General features: G+C 42.5%; 1 protein-coding gene across 2 annotated transcripts in view; it reads right to left on the minus strand.

The window, feature by feature from the left end:
- The window catches only part of DPYSL3 (dihydropyrimidinase like 3), a 140,542-nt gene that overhangs the window by 26,372 nt on the left and 93,108 nt on the right, over positions 1-21,062 (minus strand). For both annotated transcript variants that reach the window (XM_036750723.1, XM_036750724.1), the window contains exons 2-4: positions 16,071-16,159; positions 6,934-7,118; positions 4,348-4,512 (exon numbers count right to left, since the gene is read on the minus strand). In XM_036750723.1, coding sequence (XP_036606618.1) covers positions 4,348-4,512; positions 6,934-7,118; positions 16,071-16,159 — 439 coding nt within the window. The remainder of the gene's footprint in view (positions 1-4,347; positions 4,513-6,933; positions 7,119-16,070; positions 16,160-21,062) is intronic.

A 21,062-nucleotide genomic window follows, 5' to 3' on the forward strand; every position in this document is an offset into this window, starting at 1 on the left:
GCATAACTTTGGGCAAGTTAATTAACTTCTCTGAGACTCGGTTTTCTCAGGCAAAATGAAGGAGCTGGACCCGGTGGTCACTGGGTCCTCTGAGGCCCTTCTATCTCTCAATCTAGGAACCCACAATTCTATTCACTACAGCCTTTACTGACATCTGCCTGAACTAGATTACCAAGGCCTCCAGCAGGGATTCCCAACTCCAGTCTCCCCCCTCCACACTGCTTCCAGAATGATTTCACTGATCACACAACTCCACTGCTCAAAAACCAGTTAGTGGCTCCCTAAGTGTACAAATAAAGTTCAGACTCTTTTGCTTCGTGTTTAGTCATTTTTCAGTCATGCCCAACACTTTGCCACCCCACTGGGGGTTTTCTTGGCAAAGACACTGGACTTGTTTGCCATTTCCTCCTCCAGCTCATTTTACAGATGAGGAAACTGAGGCAAACAGGGTTAAGAGACTTGCCCAAGGTCACACAGCCACTAAGTGTCTGGGGCCAGATTCGAACTCGGGAAGATTAGTCTTCCTGATTCCAAGTCTAGTGCTCTACCCACTGTGCCACCTAGCTGCCCAGTTCAACCATTGAATTCCTTTAAATGCAACCTCTTTTGTGAAGGGTCTCCTTGATCTTCCTGTCAAACGACCTTCCTTGCCCTCTCATAGCACCTTATTAATTGCATTAAGCTCTCTATATAGCATTGTTCATCATAGTTATCCAAGTGTCTTAGTCTCATGCTCCATGAGGCAGCAATCTCTCTCACACTTAGCACAGTGTTCTGCACAAGCAGGCACTAAATACAAGTGTTTGTCGAATAAATGCAACAAAAAGGTTTTAAAAAATTAAATAAATGAATGAGTGACCATGATCATAGAACCACAGATTAGGGCTAGAAGAGACCTCAGATGCCAGGTAGTCTCAACCCCTCATTTGCATGTAATTAAGAAAAGTTAAATGCCATCCCCAAGGTCACACGTAGTAAGCAGCATACCCAAGATTTGAGCCCACACCCTTGGACTCCAAACCCAGCCCTCTTTCCAATGTACCAGCCTGATGACTCTCCTGCCTTCTGATGGGTCACCTTTGTCAAACACCAAGAAGATACTGTTATCATGAGGATTCCCATACTTCCTTACGGCACAGAAAGACCCTCACATCTATAACGTGAAACCCAACAGCCATGAGGGAAGACTTATTTTGAATTCACAAATGGCAGGAAGGAAAACTCTTACTTTGTTTTCTGAAGAACAGACCACACTAATTACAGTTTTGCAAAATCTAAGCTGGAAAGGACTATCTGGTCCAACCTAATGTTGTAATCTTTTGGCTCACCATTCTGTCATCCAATGAGTTCTGTCTATCCCTCCTAGCTCTGTGTCATCTGCACATTTGATAAGAGTGCCAACTACGTTTTTGTCCAAGCAGGTCGTTAAAATTATTGAAAAACACGAGAGACCAAGCACAAATTACTGAAGCACTCCATGAGAAACATCCTTCCAAGATGATGTTGAGCCATGAACAACTTCTCATGTGTGTGTATCTCAGGATCCTAACATTGATCCAGAGCAGGAAGGGACCTCAGAAAGCTTGGCTGCTTGTTCCACACTGGAGATAGGGAGAGCTAAGGGGAACTAAACTATCTTTTTCTATCAAGAAAAATCTCTTTGCCCTAATCCTCAATTCACAGGCTTCTTGCTTAGGGAGCTGAGGGTATCTGTGAGATTCATGTACTGTTTCCAAAGGCAATGAGGGAAGGGATGCAGGGCACCTCTTTCTAGGGTGATCCCATCTCCCGTTACATATGAAGAGGGTATTGTAGAAGAAGGGTCATGGAAGAGAGGAGAGTGCCTAGGGAGATATCACTTACCCTTTCCACGCCCCTTTAAAAACCCTCACTCGATCTGCCCATCCCCACACTAGCTACTGTCCTGTATCTCTCCTCCCTTTCATGGCTAAAGTCCTTGAGAAAGAATCTGTAATAATGCCTCTACTTTCTTTCCTCTCATTTGATGTAAGACCCTCTGCTGTCTTATTCCAAGCTCTTCATTCAACCAAAAGTACTCTCTCCAAAGTTACCAATAGTCTCTTAATTGCCAAATCTAAAGACCCCGCCCCCATTCCTCCACCCTCTGGACCTCTGCAACCACAGATGCCAGTCATGCTCTTGGGGATATTCTTTTCTCCCCATGTTTTCATGATACCAGTTTCTTCTCTTCTCTCCTCCTTCCTGTCTGACTGCTCCTTCTCAGCCTCTCAGGACCACTTATCTAGCCCTGACCTCTCTCCTAATATCTCCGTTCTTACATTTGCCTATTGGACCTCTTGAACTAGATGTCCTGGAGACACCTTAAACTCAGCACGTCCAAAACCAAGCTCATTATCTTCCCTCCCCCCCAGACAGTCCCCTTTTCCTAACTTCCCCTATTTCTGTCAGGGGCACTACCATTGTTTCTAGTCCCCCAAGCTTGAAACCAAAGAGTCATCCTTGACACTGTCTAAACCCTCGTGTGCAGTATATGGCCAATACGATTCTATCTTTACAACATCTCTTATGTGCATTCTTTCTTCTGAAAATGCCTCCATCCTGATGCAGACCCTCATCACCTCACGCTGCTGGCTGGTCTCTCTGCCTCAAGTCTCTCCCCACTCCAGTCCACCTTTCACTCAGCCATCAAAGCTCAGGTCTAACCATGCCATGACCCCCTTTTCCAATAAACTCCAGTTAACTCTCCAATACCTCCGGCATCAAAGAGAAAATCCCCCGGCCTTTAAAGCCCTTCATAACCCGGGCCCCTCCTACCTTTCCAGTCTTCTTACACCTCACTCTTCTCCATCTAATCCATGAGCCAGTGACACTGGCCGCCTTGCACAAGACACTCCATCTGTGCATTTTCACTGGCTGCTCCCCATTCTTAGATGTCTCTACCTCCTGGTTTCCCTGGCTTTCTTCAAACCTCACCTAGAACACCACCTTCAGAAAGAAGCCGTTCCTGACCCCCTTAATACCACCGTCTTCCCTCTAAGGGTCTACAATTCATCCTGTATATGGCTTGTTTGCATGCCTCTCCCCTGTTGGAATATGACTTCTTTGAAGGCACGGACTGTTTTCACCTTTTTTTATACCCTCAGCATTTAGCACAGGGGCAACTAGGTGGTGCAGTGGACAGAGCATCTGACCTGGAGTCAGAAAGACCTGAATTCAAATCTTGCCTCAGACATTCACTAGCTTGTGACCCTGGGCAAGTCACTTAACTACTGTTTACCTCAGTTTCTTCATCTGTAAAGTGGGGGTAAGAAGAGTACTTTCATCCCAGGGTGGGTTATGAGAATCAAATAAGATATCTGTAAACTCCAAAGCACTCTGAGAATGCTGGCTGTTGTGACTGCTATGATGTTACAACATTGCTACAATATTATAATAAGAGCAATAAATAAAAGCTTATTGATTGATTGGCCAGGCAGCCTTCTAAAACTATAAATTAGGGAGGAGCTACTGACCAGCTTTGGTAGAGGGGGTTTCCACAATGTTCGTCAGTGCAGAATTTCCCACACTTGTGAACCAAGAAGGGGAGAGAGGAAGGAAGTTATTACTGTCTCAGGAGAGGGAGTCCTACTCCCAAAAAGGAGGGGAGGAGGGAGCAGAGTATAAAGAAAATCTAGAAGAGAAAATCTGTTCTTTTTCAACATTAAATTTCTTTTTTTAATTATGAACTTAGCAATAATTAACACACGTGAACATTTCGGTGTACAATGGGAAGTCTCTCTTTCTTCCCAAGGCCTCGCCAACCCATTATCTTTCCTTCTCTACCCTCCCAGATCACTGTTTACATCCCTCAGTGGGCAATTCATCATGTACTTCCTTTTGACACACTAGATATTTGTCTTGTATTGTTTCGCTTTCCGAGTATTTGCACACTGTCGGCAAATACCTTCAGTGCACTGACCAAGTCTTCCCCTTCTCCAATGCTGAGCACACACAGTGGGCACACAATCAATATTTGCTGATGGAGATATTAAACGAAGGCCTTAGGGAAAAAAAATCCTTCCACAGGAACCCAGATTCATCCGCTCTCTTTGAAGGGGACCTTGTGCTGGATGCTTCAGAAAAAGGGAGAGTTTGTGCCCTCAACCCAGGGCCTGAAGCAAAAGACCCCACCTCATGCCACCTGAGCCTTGGGGGAGCCACGGCTCAGATGCTACCCTCCTACTAGCAAGGCCTCAGACTCTCCCATGCTCCCCCTTCCCCCTGGAAACCTCATCTCACAAAAGGGAAAAGAAATAGGGCCCATGGAAAATAAGGGCCACTAAGGGGTCAAAGGGCACCTGGGGAAAAGGAAGCTGCCTCGCTCACCTTTGTCCTTGATGAGGCTCTGGACTTCTTGCTTGACGCTGTCGTTCCAGTGAGTGATGTCCACATGCAAGGAGTAGTCACAGCAGGTCTTCCCATCTGCCCACTCTCGCCACTTCTCATAGGCTTCAGTCAGGCTAGATTCTGGGTCGGGGACCACGTGGTCGACTGGACAAGTACAAAAGGGAGAAGGGCTGAAGCATCTTATTCTTGACCTTGATCCTGCCTCTAGACACTAGTGACTTACAAATGGGTTCTAGTCCCTTCAAATTAGAGCTGGAAGAACTGGAAGAGGTCATCTAGTTCATCCCCTCATCTACAGATGAGGAAACAAAGGCAAACAGAGGTTAAGAGACTTGCCCAGGGTCACACAGCCAGATTTCAATCCAAGTTCTCCTGACTTCCAGGTCCAACGTTCTTTCTACTCTACCACAGCTACTTCTGCCACCTTTCGGACTTTTACTAGCCCAACCAAACCGTATCCCAGTCATGATTCCATGGCTAGGCAATGGACCACTCAAAACCTGAGACTGAGATACTCAATTTCTTTAATAAAAAAGATATTCAGAAACTCCCCGCCCTGACCTGCCCCCGTAAAATCATTCTACAAGATGGCAAAAGGAGCTCACACAAAGATAAAAAACAGGTTGCAACAAGATAAAAGCAAAATGCAAGGTTTTCTGGGGTCTCAGGAGCTTCCCACCAGAGTTCTAGAACAATCTTTACATTTCCTTGCCCCAAGGCCCCACAGCTGGCATCCAGGTCAATCTCCCAGGGGCAAAGTTAACTCAACTTAGCCCAGGTTGTTTCCCCTATCCCTTGGTTCACAACATCCACCTCCCTCCGTTGGTAGTGGTTGGCAGTGTGGGAGGGTGGTGGTAACTCCAGCCATCCTGACTTCCACCAGCATCCTGGCCTGCAGCAGACATGCTACTGCCAAGCAACTGGCCTTGAGCTTCCTCTTAGTGCCAGATTGAGGTCTGTGAGGTCACGGTGGGGTCAAAGTGTCTCTGAATTATAAACTCTATGAGGGCAAGGCCTTTGTCTACATCTGCCATTATTCACTCCCTGAGGAAGTCACATTTAGCCCCAAGAAGTCATTTCATTTTTCTGGGTGTAATTTTCCTCATGGGCAAAGTGAGGAGGTTTGAACGAGACGAGCTCTAAGCTTCCTTCCAGCTCTAGATCTATGCTAATAGTCTCCTGACTTTGCTCTTTTATTGAATTAGTATTTGTAATTTAAGAACAACAATGATCCTGCATCCAATAAAAATTTTGTTCGTTGAGGCCTAGTCAGACTGCTTCAGTCCCTGGGTCTGTGGGACAATGAAGTCAGGTCACTCCTTTCAATATGGGCCAGATCTAGCCTTGCTGTCTTGACATTTGGTCCCCTTGAAACCTTTCCCCATCCCCTCACCCGCAGAGGAAATTAATGGTGCTTAGATAGAGGAAGCTAACTAGACCTGCTTTTCTCCATCTCCCCACCCCCCCACGCCACCACCCCCATCCGGGTAGCAGAAAGCATAGTCCCAAGACTATTCACACTATCAAATTCAGCCAAAGTGCACTTATCAGAAAGGAAATGCACCGAACCACTACTAATAACGTTTGGCACCAAACCAGGGGCTCTTGTGGGCAAGGCGGCTGCTGAGAAATCAGCTGGTAGGGATCAGGCCCCTCCTCCTGGCTGGGGGAAAAAACCTGAGTATCTTTGCTCAAGCAACCTCTAATTGCATCTGGTACGACTGATGCAATCCTGTGGAGGGGGAGATGAGAGGGAAGAAGAAGGTTCTCCTCCTCCAATTGGCAAAGAGGAAAAGAAAAGCTGGACCCTTCTGGGATACCTTTCACCAGCAGGATAAGACTCTTGAGGATAAGCAGAGCTAGGGAGCGAGGGAAGGACAAAGGAAAGAAAGGAGAGAAGGAGCAAGACAAGAAGGGAGGCAGGAAGGAAAGGAGAAAAAGAAGAAAAGGGAGGGAGGGAAGAGGGGGAAGAAGAAAAGATAGCTACCACCAGACCCCTTACTAATCTTAAAGACAAGAAAGCTGTCCAAATATTCTGCAATACCAGATAACACCATTTTAATCCTCTCTTTAACAAGGCCTGCAAATCCTAAGGATCTGTTCATTCTTAAGCTAATTCTCTACCACTCTTTCTCTGCATACCCCATTCCTCCTAGATTCAACTCTACTGCTCCAATGGGTTAAAATGGTCTCTCCTCTGTCTACCTCCCCTTGGGAACTAGTTTCTGACAGGCTGACCCAGAAAGTCTTCCTCTGCCCCATCTCAGGACCCAGATCTTCCAATGCCCGTTATACTAACACAAGTGGACAGCAAGTTACCTCTCCATTTTCCACCCATCTGCACCATGGATCCCTACCATGTAGACAATGGACAACTAATTCTATACCTAATACAGTCTCGCTCACCTCCCAGGTCAATTTAACTAGTAAGATCTTAAGAATTAATGATGGGAGAAGCATATGATTTGGCCCTGAAAATGACTCTTCATTATCACACGGACTGACTAATCAACCTCTGACTTTTAGGGGCAAAAGAACTGAATAAATACAGCTGACTCAACTTACTGATCATGGTGGTCCCACCAGCTAAGGCAGCTTTAGTCCCTTGGAAGAAGTCATCTACCGTGGTCATTCCCTTGTATGGCATCTGGAAGTGAGTATGAACATCTATGCCTCCGGGGATTACCATCTTCCCGTGAGCTTCAATGGTCTTCACTCCTCCAGGTACAATCAGATTGTCTCCAATTTGCCTGAAGAGACGGTTACAAACAGAGTGACAAAGTTCAGAAGAAAGCCCAAAGGATTTCAACAACTTAACTTCTCTCCCCCACGGCTAGAGAGTTCCCTATCATGAGTCATTTGGAGCTGTGGTGGATCACTGTAGTATAAATCTTTCACGGTTGATTACCGTTACAACATTGCTGTTACTGTGTACAACGTTCTCCTGATTCTTCTCACTCCATTTCGTATCAGTTCATGGAAGTCTTCCCAGACTTTTCTGAAACCATCATGCCATCACAATCATATATCATAACTTGCCCAGCCATTTCCCGACTGATAGGCATCCCCTCAGTTCCCATTCTTTGCCACCACAAAAAAGGGTTGCTATAAATATTTTTGCACATATAGGTCCTTTTCCTTTCTCTTTGATCCCCTTAGTACATGTAATATAGTAAAAGCCTTAGAGGAAGACCTCATTGAGACAGAATAGTGTAGTGGATAAAATAATGGATTAGAAGTCAAGGAGACCTAGGCTCAAATCCCAGGTCGGAGATGAGGAATGCAGAGACCAGAGCTCTGGGGTCCTTTCAGCTACAGATGTGCAAACCTGTGACTGGATCTGAGACCTCCAGCACACGGAGCAGATGGTCTACAGGAGATTTATGGGTCTACACGTGGACAAGAATCCAGTTTGAGAAGCTACGGAGGGGGCGTGATTGGCATTCTTGGGGGGGGGGGGGAGTGGCCTTATCAATGAGCTCGTCATTGCACTGAACCATAATAGAAGACAGATCTTGTCTGGACTAAACTTTGGACATCTCCTCCAAGGTGCATATCATAGAGCTTGGCACACCACAACAAACACGTAACAAATATTTGTTGAATCAAAAGAATGTGTTTCTTTTTCTCAACAGAAGGAAATCAGACGCATATCTTTTAGTTATTTTGTGGGTTTGCTACTTTTGCTATTTTTATTTTTGCCATATTTGGCATTTTTATTTGGTTTTATTTGGGGCCTTAAGACTATAGAGGTAACAGCATTTGGGGATCTGAAGTAGAATAAATGAAAATGAAAAATTAGAGGAAATGTCAGATAAAGTTAAATAAAAGAGGAGGGCAATGCTTTTAAAAAAAAAGAATATTGACTTAATTAAAGAATAGGGACTCTTCTATCCTAGAAATTAGTTCACCCTGGTTAAAGAAGAACAATCAGGCATTTGGAGCTTTGGTCAGCTGAGTCAGCTCTTGCCTCAGTTTCCAGTTTCAGCCCCTCCCCTTCTCTGCCAACATATCAGTTGTCCTAAGCCAGCAGAACATGCTCAGGGTAGGAGAACTGGTGGAAAGTGAAACTGGAGTTTCTCCAGCATCAGCTCTTTCTGTTAAATCAGCATCTCAGCAGGTATTAAGCGCCAGGGAAGGTTATGGCCCTGTGCTTAGTGCTGTGCCTGGTACACAGTTGGTGCTTAATAAATGCTTTCTGCCTGACTATTGACTGACCATCTGTTTTCCAGATCTACTGCGTCACTCACTAAGATCTTAATATTCCACTGAGGAAGGTAGAGGGGGAGAGGTGCACAGGCCAATAGTGTTCATCCCAACATAGAAGTGAAAACGGAGGCACGGAGCATTCAGCACAGAAGGAACACACGTGCTATTTCCCAAATCAATGCTCTTTCCTGTACCAACCTAGAAGGTACCATAACACTGTGAGAATGTTTACAATAGATCCACTATCAAAGTAAAATCTGAAAGAGCAGGGATTGTATCACTGTTATCTTTATATTCTCATTAGCCAGGAGAGTATCTGGCACCTGACAAGAGCTTAATAAATGCTTGGTGAACACAATGAGCCACCATGATTCCAAAGGTGATGAAACCTGCCGTCCAACTCCTGGCAGAGGTGGTGGACTCAAGGTGCTGAATGAGACCTTTGTTCTTGCATGTGGCCAAATCAAGAATTTGGTGAATCTTATTTCCTTGACTAAATATATTTGTTACAAGGGTTTTGTTTTTCTTTTTTTTTTCATAGGTAGGAAGGGGGAAGAGGTAGAAGGAAGAGAAAGCAGATTTTCATTAATAGAAAAAATAAAATTTAATTTCAGAGAATGTTTGGTGAACTGAATTCACAATGTACATGTGATTTTATACACACTGTCCACCTATAATGTACATGTAAACCTGCTAACATAAATTTTATTCCTAGGTAATGCTTGACTGGCATGTACATCAACCTTTAAATCACAGCTTGGAAAACCCTCTATCGCCTAAAGAAGCATGTCTCAAAATGTGGTCTAGAGGTCCCTGAAGGTACCCAAAATCCTTTCAGGGGGTCTGTGAGGACAAAACTATTTTCATAATACTACTGAGACATTTTAATTTCCAGTATGATAAATATCAATAGATAACACACAAAAGTTCCTGGTGGAGGGGTTCAATAATTTTTAAGTTTGAGGAGATCCTAAGACCAAAAACTTTGAAAACTGCTACTCTAGAACAAGGGTTTTTAATCCGGGGTCCATGAACCTAGTTTTTATTATATCGTATTTAATATATCATTATATTTTAATATATACATGTAACATTTATATATATTTTAATATATGTATAATACCTATGTTAAATTACATTATATTAATTATATCATTACAAATGTGATATATAAATTACATAAATTATCTATTATAATAAAAGGAACCAATTATATAGAAATTTTGTTCATGACCCCATGTGGTTTTTTCTTGGCAAGGATACTGGAGTGATTTGCCATTTCCTTCTCCAGCTCATTTTACAGATGAGGAAACTGAGGCAAAAAGTGACTTGCACCAGGGTCACATAGCTAGTAAGTGTCTGAAGCCAGATTTGAACTTGGGTCTTCCTGATTCAAGATCAGCACTCTATCCATTACGGCATTTAGCTGTCTTATGGAGAAATAGTTATCAAAATACATTTATATGTATATTTTAAAATGCATATGTGTGTTTTGATGGCTATTTCAATTATATTGTACCTAGTTTCAATATATACATGTTAAAATATTATATATTATAAATTTTTATAAAGGGAATCAATCATATTTTATATAATTCCTAATAATTCCAAATGTAATACTTTAATATTTCAATATTGTATGTATTTGGATATTAGATCATATTGGATAATTGTATTGGATATGTGTATTTGGATAACTATTTCAATATAACTGGTTCCATTTACAATCCTATATATTTTACTTCATGTGTTTAAAACATTATTCTGAGAAGGGGTCTGAAGGCTTCATTCACCAGGATGTCAGAGGGTTTTACAATACAAAAAAGGTTAAGAACCCCTACCCTGAAAAAGGCTGCTTAATGCTAGTTTTTATTCACAGTCAGAGGCAGACCAGCCACATGGCCAGGAAAGATTCTCTCTTGGGGCAGTGAAATGTTTACTACTGGGTCTGCCAAACTCCAAGTTCTTTGATATTTAGATATATTTCATATAAATATATATACACACACATGTGTATGTATGTGTGTGTATGTATACACACACCTACCTAAATGTCCCTGACAGTCCATCTTGCAGCATTCAGTTATCCTAGAAACACTATACAATTCCAAACAAATGATGAAAAAAATTTCTCCTTCTCATCTTGACCTCATCTCAACTCAAATATCCAAGGGATCCCCTGGCTTTCCCCCTTCTCCAATCTGGCACTCTGCTCAGGTTCATTAGGAACCAACCACTTGGCTGAAGAATCTGAATTCTGAGGACTCCTCCAACTTTTCGTCTCTTTTTGTCAGCTAAGGAATGTGTAAAGACCGGCATGATGTGCTCTCCCTCCCCATCTATATAAATTGTATCTATCCCTGAAGGCCCCGCCCAAGTCCTACGTCTTCTACGTAGCCTTCCTTCCCCATCCTTCTTCACAGTGACTGCTTCTTTGGACTCCCAGAGTGCTTGCTTGTCTGGACCATTTGGGTAACTTTTATCATACATACACCGCTCAATCCTGTTAATCATCTTTTCATCTACGTAACACTTTCTCTCTCCAACTATAATGTCCTCTTCTTGGTGGGGTTGGTATCAAGGCCTGGTACAGAGCCTTGCACACAGATGCTGCACAAATATTCACTGGCCAATTAATGATCATTCATTCTACTGATCTGAAGAACTGAGTTCTGTGAGGTTCCTAGATTTCAGGAATGATTTTTCTAAATGAAAAAAAGATTCAACTACTTCCAACTTGTTCCAAAAGAAATGATCCTGATTGTAGTGGTTGTTTTTTTTTTTAAACTGGTATTCTCATAATAAAAATATATCACTTTTAGCATCATTTGGCTGGCAAGACTCTTCTGTAAAAGCATCAAAGTCCAAAAGAAGCTGCATTAGGATGCCTCGAAAGTAACTTAGTTCTTTGTCTTCTGCCTTTCAACAGCACCAGGCTCATCCTGGACCAATGAGAATCCAGATCATAAGAAACATTTTACCATTTCCCTCTATAATCTACTTCAGTATTTGAAATCATCCCTTGTTAGCAAGTCTTCTCTATAGCTAACCTAAACTCCCTCACACAGTAATTAGAACCTGTTACATCTAACTCTGGCCTTGGGTGGAGAAGAAAAACAGTCTGCCCTTGACCATCTGAGATATAAGGCCCCTGAACATGCTTTCCTTCTTCTCTGATAAAATGGGATCAAGGCAAACATGATGTTCTAAAGGCAATGTCACAAAGCCTGTGTGCTCTGTGGGCAGGTTTAAACAAACTGTCTGAAGTGTACAGACATGTAAAATCTCTTTCACAAATGCCTAACTTTGAAAGCATCAGTTCCCATTCTCTCCCATAAGCATTCTTCAGTTTCCTAAGGATATCTTTCAGCAGAGCCTTGGGATATTTCTACAGATGGAGACATGGGAATTTGCTGCCCTAGTCCTCATACAAAACCCATAACCACAGCATGTGCTGTACCTATATTAAAGGGTTAGGCCTTATAGGAAAAAAAGCATCTCAAAATAGTTATAACTTTTTAACCAGGGACAGTGTAGAATGGTGGAAAATGTGTTGGGTTTGGAGATGGAGGATACCTGTGTGACCTCTCTGGACCTCATATTAATAAGGTCCAGGATCTTTTCTATTTATTTAGTATTTTCCTCCCCTTTAGACACTTTATGAATCAATTTCACTATTTGTAAAATGAAAGGATTAGACGAGATGACCTCTGTGGTCCCTTCCTGCTCTAAACTGCAGTCCTATGGATCTTCCTCCATATTTCTTATAAATGTGACTTTCCCTTTGCCTCAGATCACAGTAACTAGACTCCTTCTGACACTCGAGCCGGTTGAAAGAGGAGGAAACCAAACCCAGGAAGCCTAGAGAGGGGCAGCAGTCACAGCAGGTGCAGGCACCTCGGACACAGTTTGGTGACGTAGTAGAAGTCTGGCCCCATAGATGATGTGATAAGCGTACTTCTTTCTATTGAGGGTGAGCAAACCTCATTTTATTCCTGATGGGCTGTACATCAGAGGAATCACTTCAGATTTCATCAAATAATAGCTGGGTTGTACTTAGAGAGCAGACCAGTCTATCAAAAAATCCCAGGATGAGTCATTTTGTTAAATGAATAATTATCTCCTAACATTCTTGCCACAGACATCATTCCCCTCCATCCCACTCCATCAATCATAATACTACCACTTTGTCAAGGTCTAACTCGAACTCCACCTCCTCTCTGAAGCTTTCCCACTGCTCCACCCACAGGGATCTCTCCTTCCTCTGGAAAAAAAGATAATAGTGTAGTAGAGACAGCAATGGACTTGGAGTCAGGAAGACCTAGGTTCAAATCCTAGCTGTGTGACGCCAAGCAAGACACTCTCTGGGCCTCGATTTCCTCATCTGAAAAATGAGAAGGCTGACCTTGACTTCTCAGGTCTTTTCGAGATCTAAATATGATGATGCTATGAAATCTAACAATTCTTACTGTCTTTACCATTCATTTAGTGATTACGCCTTGTGTTGCTAGTTTGTATATATGTTTCTCCCTGTTCGATTGTTAAGCTCCATGAGAACAAGTCTAAATTCCTCCTTCCTGTTTAATTACGAGCCCAACTCAGGGTCTATTTGTACAAAGTCCCAGACGTACACACCAGAAGTCACCCAACCCCAAGTGCATGCCATAATCTAGAAAACAGATGTCTTCATCCACTCGGTTTTTCCTGTTTGGATGGTTAGGCCAAACTTTTTTGTGTAGTTATGAAACTCATCCAGGAAGTTCTGCAATGTTCTAGGGCTTATCCAACTAGTATAATATCATCCATAAACTGGAATCTCACAGGGGTCACAAATCCACCCACCTCTTTTCGTAAGGCCCAAGTGCTAAGAATGGTTTTTGTATTTTTAAATCAAGTTTTATTGTATATAAAAGTATAAAAACCATTCTTAGCTCGAGGGCTGTACACAGAGACAAGCACATGTGATGAGCTTACAGCTCCCAGTTTTGTGCCTCTCCCGATTATTACAATCAGAGTCATGAAACAAGGTTATCTCTGTTGTTAGATCTTTTAAGAAATCATAGATGCTTGTTATGTATGGAGAGGAGACACTTTGCTGGAAGAGAGCCCATAAGGTGGTATTTTGTTCTACCAAATCCAACCATTTGGTAATCAAATTAATTAGCAATTAAATAGTACTTAATTAATAGTAGTTATTAATAGAAATTAAATCTTATATTCTCTACAGCTTTCAATCCATTATGTGATGGCAAAGGTGTGATCCAGCAAGAACTACTGCTTATAAAAACATGTCTGTTCCCTACTAAAACCCTCATCAGAGGACAGGTATAAAATAAAGGTGGATGATTATTAGTGTTCTCTTGATCACTTTTTGAGGAGGTATTAATAAGGTCCAGGATCTTTTCTATTTATTTAGTATTTTCCTCTCCTTTAGACACCTTATGAATCAATCTCTCAATATATCCACATTGTATCTAATCCAGCCACTTTTACCCTTTCTATTCTTTGTTAACACTACTTCTGCCTGTTCTATAAACACATCTGGGACTGTGATGTTAGAGTTTGGGTATGGTAGTTCTACCATTCTTAATGGTTAATACATACATGTATATGTATATGTATGTATTACATATTTATATATTAAGTTTTAGATATAATTTATATATATATACATATTTGTCATAAAAATCTGTGCAGATCTTTGCCATTTTTCTTCTGTTTGATGTTATCTTTCCATTTACAGTCTTAAATGCCCTTGGTACACTTTGCTTAGTTGGCTGAGAAAAAAACAAAATATGAAGGACCTTGAATGCCAAGGTAAAGAATCTGTTTTCAGTCTTAAAGGCAATGGGAAGCCAAAGAAGGGAGAGAAGAAGGGAGGAGAGAAGTACCTACTATATGCCAGATACTGTGTTAGGCACTTTACAAATATTATCTCATTTAATCCTCACAACAATCGCGAAAGATGGGTACTATTATTATCCCATTTTACAGTTGAGGAAATTGAGGAGAACAGAAGTTAGGAGACTAGCCAGCTCACAGCCAGTGAGTTTATGAGGCCTTCCTGCCTGTAAGCCCAGGGCTCTATCCATTGTGCCATCTAGCTGCCTCTATGCATGAAGAATTCTAAGAGAGAGAATAAGCTAAAATCTGTACCTTGGGAGAATAGTGAAGGATGGTCAGAGAAGAGAGAATGGAAATAGGGAAGCCAATTTGAAGACTACTGCACTAATCAAGGAGAGAGGTATTGAAGGGAGAGTGAGGAATCAAGAATAATGTTGAAGTTGTGAATGTGGGAGAGTGAAGGAAAGATGGTGCCTGGAAAGAAAGGGGAAGCTAAGTAAAGGGGAGGGTTTGGTAGGGAAGATGTGGAGTTTGAGGTGTTTCGGGGATATCTAATTTAAAATATCCAACAGACAATGCAGGCTTGGTCCTTAGGGGAGAGACTAGGTCTAGATAGATAAATCCGTGAGTCATCTGTGTAGAAATAATTAAACCCACGGGAGCTGATGAAATCAGTTTCTAAAGTAAGAAGAGTGCTCAGGACACACTCTTGGTATATACCCACATGGGACGGGATGGGGATTTACAAAAGAAACGGAGGAGGGAGCACATTCGGACAGGCAGGAGGAGAACCAGGAAAAAACCCACAGAGGAGAGAGAAGTCAACTAGGTCAAACGCAGCAAAGAGGTCAGGAAGGATGAGGCCCACAGCACCCCATCTTGTATGGGAAAAAATTAGACTATATGCTCAAATCCAAGGTTTGAAGTGTGACATGGCAGGGAAACCTAAACCCAGTTTAATTCCATTCAACATACATGTATGTTATATGCAGCGCATTATACAGAGCTGGAGGACATACGAAAATGAGCTAAGATATTCCCACCCATGTGGCATTTATAATCTAGCAGGACAATAAAAATCCATAAATAACTAATAAAAATAATAAAAATAATACATATTAAATAATTTCTGGAAAATAGAGCTTGACAACTGATTGAATTTAGAAGGTTAAGAGAGAAGGAAGAGACAAGAATGAGCCCAAAGTTACAAACCTGGGCTCATGGGAGGATGCTGTTACCATCCATGGAAACAGGGAGAGGTAAATTAGGAGAGGAGGAGGCTGGAAGAGAGAAGTTCAGTTTGGCATATGTTGACCTTAAGATGGTTATTGTTTTAATAGCCAGGAGGCTTTTGTAAATGTGGGACTGGAATTCAGGACAAATTTCAGGATTCAGGATTATACACACACACACACACACACACACACACACACAGAGAGAGACAAAAATAAGGCACCAAAGGGTTTTGAAGGATATTTTACCTCTTCTTGATCTCTAGGATAGGGGTACCCTCGTCTCCTTTGCAAATATAACCTCCCTACCTTTTAGCTACTGTGCCCAATCCACAACTATAATACCAAATGATACATGTTGAGTGTTAGCAAGCAAGGTGAGCGCTTCAGCAGGATTACAAAGAACAGCATACGTACTTGATTAAGCCATCTTCCATGTAGATGTCCGCATAAAAGGACTGGTCATCGTTGACTATTCTGCCCCCTTTAATAAGAAGACGGTCACTCTAGAAAGAAGGGAGAACAGGAGTTATTGTAGCGTCAGAGGTTGGAAAGGCTGTCCCCTCCTTCCATTGGTCATAATTCTTCTTTATAACTTGACTATTATGTAAATAAGTTTAACGCAAAATTATATGTAGCAGATATATCGGATTCCATGCCATCTTGGGGAGGGGGAGGAGGGGGAAGACAATCTGGAACTCAAAATCATGCGGAACTGAGAGTTGTAAACTAAAAATAAAAAATCTCAATTAAAAAAAAAGGCTGCCCCTCACTCTTCTACACTTCCTGCTGGGGGCTGCTCCAGCACCCAGCATCAAATCCTGAAAAGGTAAAAGGGGCTTATCAAAGAGATAACATCCTCTAGAATTCAGTGCTTGAGGTGTGGCATGGCAAAGGAAATACAGTCCGGTTAAATTCAACTCAACAAATATTTATTAAGTATCTACTATGTGCAAAGCTTGGCCAGGAGCTGGAGGAAATATAAAGTTTAGATAAGCCTGTCTCACCTTCGTGGGCCTTCTAGTCTATTAGCGGGGAAGACGAATGAACAGATAATGATAATACAAACTAATGCTTAACAGCCCGTCTGCCTCAGTTTCCTCATCTCTAAAATGGTATAATAATTGAACCTACCTCATAGGGTCATCATAAGGTTCAAATGGGATAATAAACATGAAGCATTCAGCACGGCGTCTGGCACACAGCAAGTGCCAAGTCGTCTCTAACAGAGAAACAACGTGGTGCGGTGCAAAGAGCCGTGGGCTTGGAAGCGGAGGACCTAGGCTGAACTACTGCTCTGATGTTTTCTGGCTATTTGGTCACAGGCAAGCCCCAACCTCACTGAGTCTGTTTCATCATTTGTAAAAACAAGTGCCTTAGACTCGGCAGCCTCTCTAAAATCTATGATGCTGCATTCCCTCCAGAACATCGGGCCATGGGATCCTACCTATCACCGAACCCTTTGAAATCTCTCCCAACATCTACAGTACACATCAGGTTTCCACCCATGGATTCTAAGATAGAGAGGTCTCCTCCCTACAAAATGACCATCATTTGCGCACGCCAGTAACCAGTTCCTCCTCACTGATGAGAATCAGATCCAGAACAGAAACTGTCTTCATCGATTCCTCCAGCTTTTGCGGGGTGGAATTATCATTGGGGCAAGCCAAGAAATTAGACGGCTTTGTTTTCAGTAGCGAGAGGGCTCTAGCAGATGTCTTGATCACTGTATAAAGTTCACATGTAGGGTCTTTAATCTGTTTCCCAAATGTCTCATCCAGCCTTGTCATACATTACTTCACGCACTATACTGGTTTTCTTGCTGTTCCTCCTGTGACACTGACCTATCACCTCCATGACTCTGCACTTGGCCATTCCCCGTGACAGAAACGAATGTCCTCTATAGCTCCATCTCACAGAATCCCTCACAGCCCCTGCAAGACACAGTTCGAGTACCTTCTTCTACATAAAGCCTTTCCTGATCCCCGCACCTGCTGCAGATCTCCCCAGCCCTAACTCCCTTGCATCTAACTACCTCATCTATTTCCTCTTTCTGTCCAAGTGGTCTATAGCATACTGTGATAGCAACATCACTTCTGTAACTGTCTCTATAAAATCTTCAACCAAATGCATTCCACAGTTTCTTCACATCAGTCTACCATCTGAATAATAAAATAGCACGCTGTCTCCTTTCACCTACCACATTGCTTTCTTCCTTCTTCCTCTTGAACATCTACCCTGAATAGGACTTCTCTCAAATCTCTCAGAGGACCAACGAGGGAGGCTTTAACCTCAGCCCTCCAATCTCTTTACCCTGGAGAGTAAGCTTGCTCTTCATTCTCATCTGGTTAACTACTGGGAGATCAGCTGGCTAGAAGGCTCATAACCTTTTTCCTTTTGCCTCTTCCACCAACACTCATTTTAGGAACTACGTCTTCCATAAAGGGCCCCCTCCCCATCGCTAAGTCTCCCCCCCTCCTCCCCTATCCCACTGCCCTTTAATCTTGTATTATGCCCATTGGTGTACATACTGTATCCCCTTCAATACACCCCACATCCCACGGATAGTGAATGTCGTTTTCCCATTTTGGTATTCCCCAGCACCTAGCACAGAACGCACAGTGGATGTTCTTGCTGTTCCTCCCGTGACACTTTCCCCTATCACCTCCATGACTCTGCACTTGGCCATTCCCCGTGACAGAAACAAATGCTCTCAAGAATAAATGTTTTATGAACAGCTTTGCCTCTCCTTCCTCACCCTCCTCTTCCCTGTTCCTACCTCCCTGACTCAGAATTTCTACATTTGGCATCTGGCATAAAGAAATGGATGAGTCTGAAAGCTCAGTATCTGAACGTGTTTATAGTATTTTGAAGGCTAGTCGGAAACTTTCTTCTCAATTTATAAAAATGATTTCTGGATTTCATGGACTTAGAAATAAGCCCCCATGCCTGTTATTCCTGACTCCTTAAATTCCCCTGTCCTTTGAGGAATTTTGTATGTTGCATGTAAATGTTTCCAATTACTGGCTTCACAGGCTGACAGCAAACTACTCGAGAAGGCAAGGAATGAAAAAACGCACAGCTCCCGCCTTCCCCCCACTATCCTGGGAACAAAAGTTAACGGCCTCAGGCCAAGCAGAATAATTTCTGCACTATCAGTTCACTGACCACTTAAAAAGGGGTGCTGCCTTTTTTAAAAATTAAAATTCTATTAACGCCTTTTATTCTGACACCACTGAATATACCCCCCACCTACCTGCTCTGTGAACCTTTTTCTGGTAACCAAGAAAGACAGATAAGTTAAAAACCAAGGATCACATCAACCATGTCTGATAGCATATTTTCTGCACCCATCGCCGGCTACCTCCCTCCTCCTTGGAGAATCATAAAATCAGAGATGGAAGAAAACTTAGAGATCATTTATCCAACCCCCTAATTTTACAAGTGAGGAGCTGGGGGTCTAGAGAGGCCAAGTGATTTGTCTAAGGTCACACAGTAATAAGCAGCAGAGCTGGATTCAAACCCTGGTACTTGCTCCTAATCCAGCCACCTTTCCGGTGCACCACATATGTATCTCATTCTTTTATTTTTGTGGGTCAGGACTGGCTATTAGAATTACACCATGTCTGACACAACAGTCATTCATGGTCATTTTTTCCTGATCCTACTTATATCACTCTGCATCCATTCACACAATTCTTCCCATGTATCTTTGAATTCCTCATATGTGCCATTTCTTCTGAGCAGTAATATTCCATTATATTCACACGGCACAATTTGTGCAGTCCTCTTCTTTTTAAAAAAATGTATTTTTATGTCATGAAACATTTCCCAATTACAGATAAAAAATCTAACATTCATTTTTTTGAGGGGGGAGGGCAGGGCAACTGGGGCTAAGTGACTTGCCCAAGGTCACACAGTTATTAAGTATGTCAAACGGCTGAGGTCAAATTTGAACTCAGGTCCTCCTGACTCCAGGGCCGGTGCTCTACTCACTGCACCACCTAGCTGCCCCCCATTTTTGAAAATTTTGAGTTCTAAATTCTCACCCTCCCTTCTACCCTTCTCCCCTCTTTAAGGCAAGCAATTTGGTATTGATTATACATGTCTGTCATGCAAAACATATATGCAACATAGCCATGTTGCAAGAGAAAACACACACACACACACACACACACACACACACACACGCCAAGTTCACTAGGAGTTCCTCAATTCTCTTTCTGGAGGCAGGTAGTGTTTTTCATCACGGTCCTCTGGAATTGTCTTAGATCACTATCTTGATCAGAGTAGCTAAGTCTTTCACAGTCGATCGGTCTTACAGTATCGCTGCTACCGTGCACCATGTTCTCCTGTGCAGTCCTGTGCGGTCATTTCTAATCCACGCATACCCACTCTGTAGCTAGGCTTTGCCGCCACAAAAGGCACCGCTTTAAATATTTAGTTACATGTGGGACCTTTTTTTCTTCCAGTCTCTGACCCTGTATCATGGTGACATCGCCTGTTGGGTTCCTAAGGTTTTTAGAGGCAAGATTTAGCGTGTAAGGAAAGATGGATAGAACAAGGCTGCACAACAAGGGTGGGGATCAAGGCCCCACCCTTGTTTTCATGACTGCAGCCAAAAGTTACAGCAGTGTCAAATGAGGAAAAGTATGCTTCTGAGAGAGGGTTACAGAGGAGGCTGAGACTGGATCAAACTTGAGAAAACAGAGGAGCTAGGTGAGAGAATTCTCAGAAAGGTCAAGGTGACAGAATTTGAGAGGAAAATGTAACAGTCTAATAAAACTGACAGTCAAAGCACAGCAGCCCCACGCCCCAAGTCATGCGATGCAGCCCTGTGTCTGTTTTTCAGATGTGTGCTCGATTGAACCACTATTCATGGCAAGAAACAAACATTTTGATTATACAGCAAAGAAACCACAGGACCACAGATTTTGAGTTGGAGAGGTCATCTAGTGTTAACGCCATTCTACAGATGGGGGAACTATAACCAAGTCGTGAATGGCGAAGCCGGAATTCGAACCCAGGTCAGCCCTCTGACTTGGAATCCTGTTAGGTGAATGCTGGAAATGTAAAACAAACTCTCCTGAAGGCTACGTGATGGACCTGAAGGATCTGAGTTCAAACCTGTCCTCAGATACTTAACAGCTGTGTGATCCTGGGCATGTCACTTAACATTTGTCTGCCTCAGTTCTGTCATCTGTAAAATGGGGACATGTTGTGAGGATGAGGTAATGTTTGTAAGGGAGAAGTTCGGCAAACTTTAAAATGCCACATAAATGCTAGCAGTTATTCTCATCATCCTTGTTACCATACCAATGTGACTGATACAAATGACTGAGAGATGCCTTTTTAAGAAGCAGAAATAGTTTAATTCCGTTGCCTTTATCTCTATTGAAGTCTAATAGC

The sequence above is a fragment of the Trichosurus vulpecula genome, chromosome 3 (genome assembly GCF_011100635.1).
Source record: "Trichosurus vulpecula isolate mTriVul1 chromosome 3, mTriVul1.pri, whole genome shotgun sequence".
NCBI lineage: Eukaryota > Metazoa > Chordata > Mammalia > Diprotodontia > Phalangeridae > Trichosurus > Trichosurus vulpecula.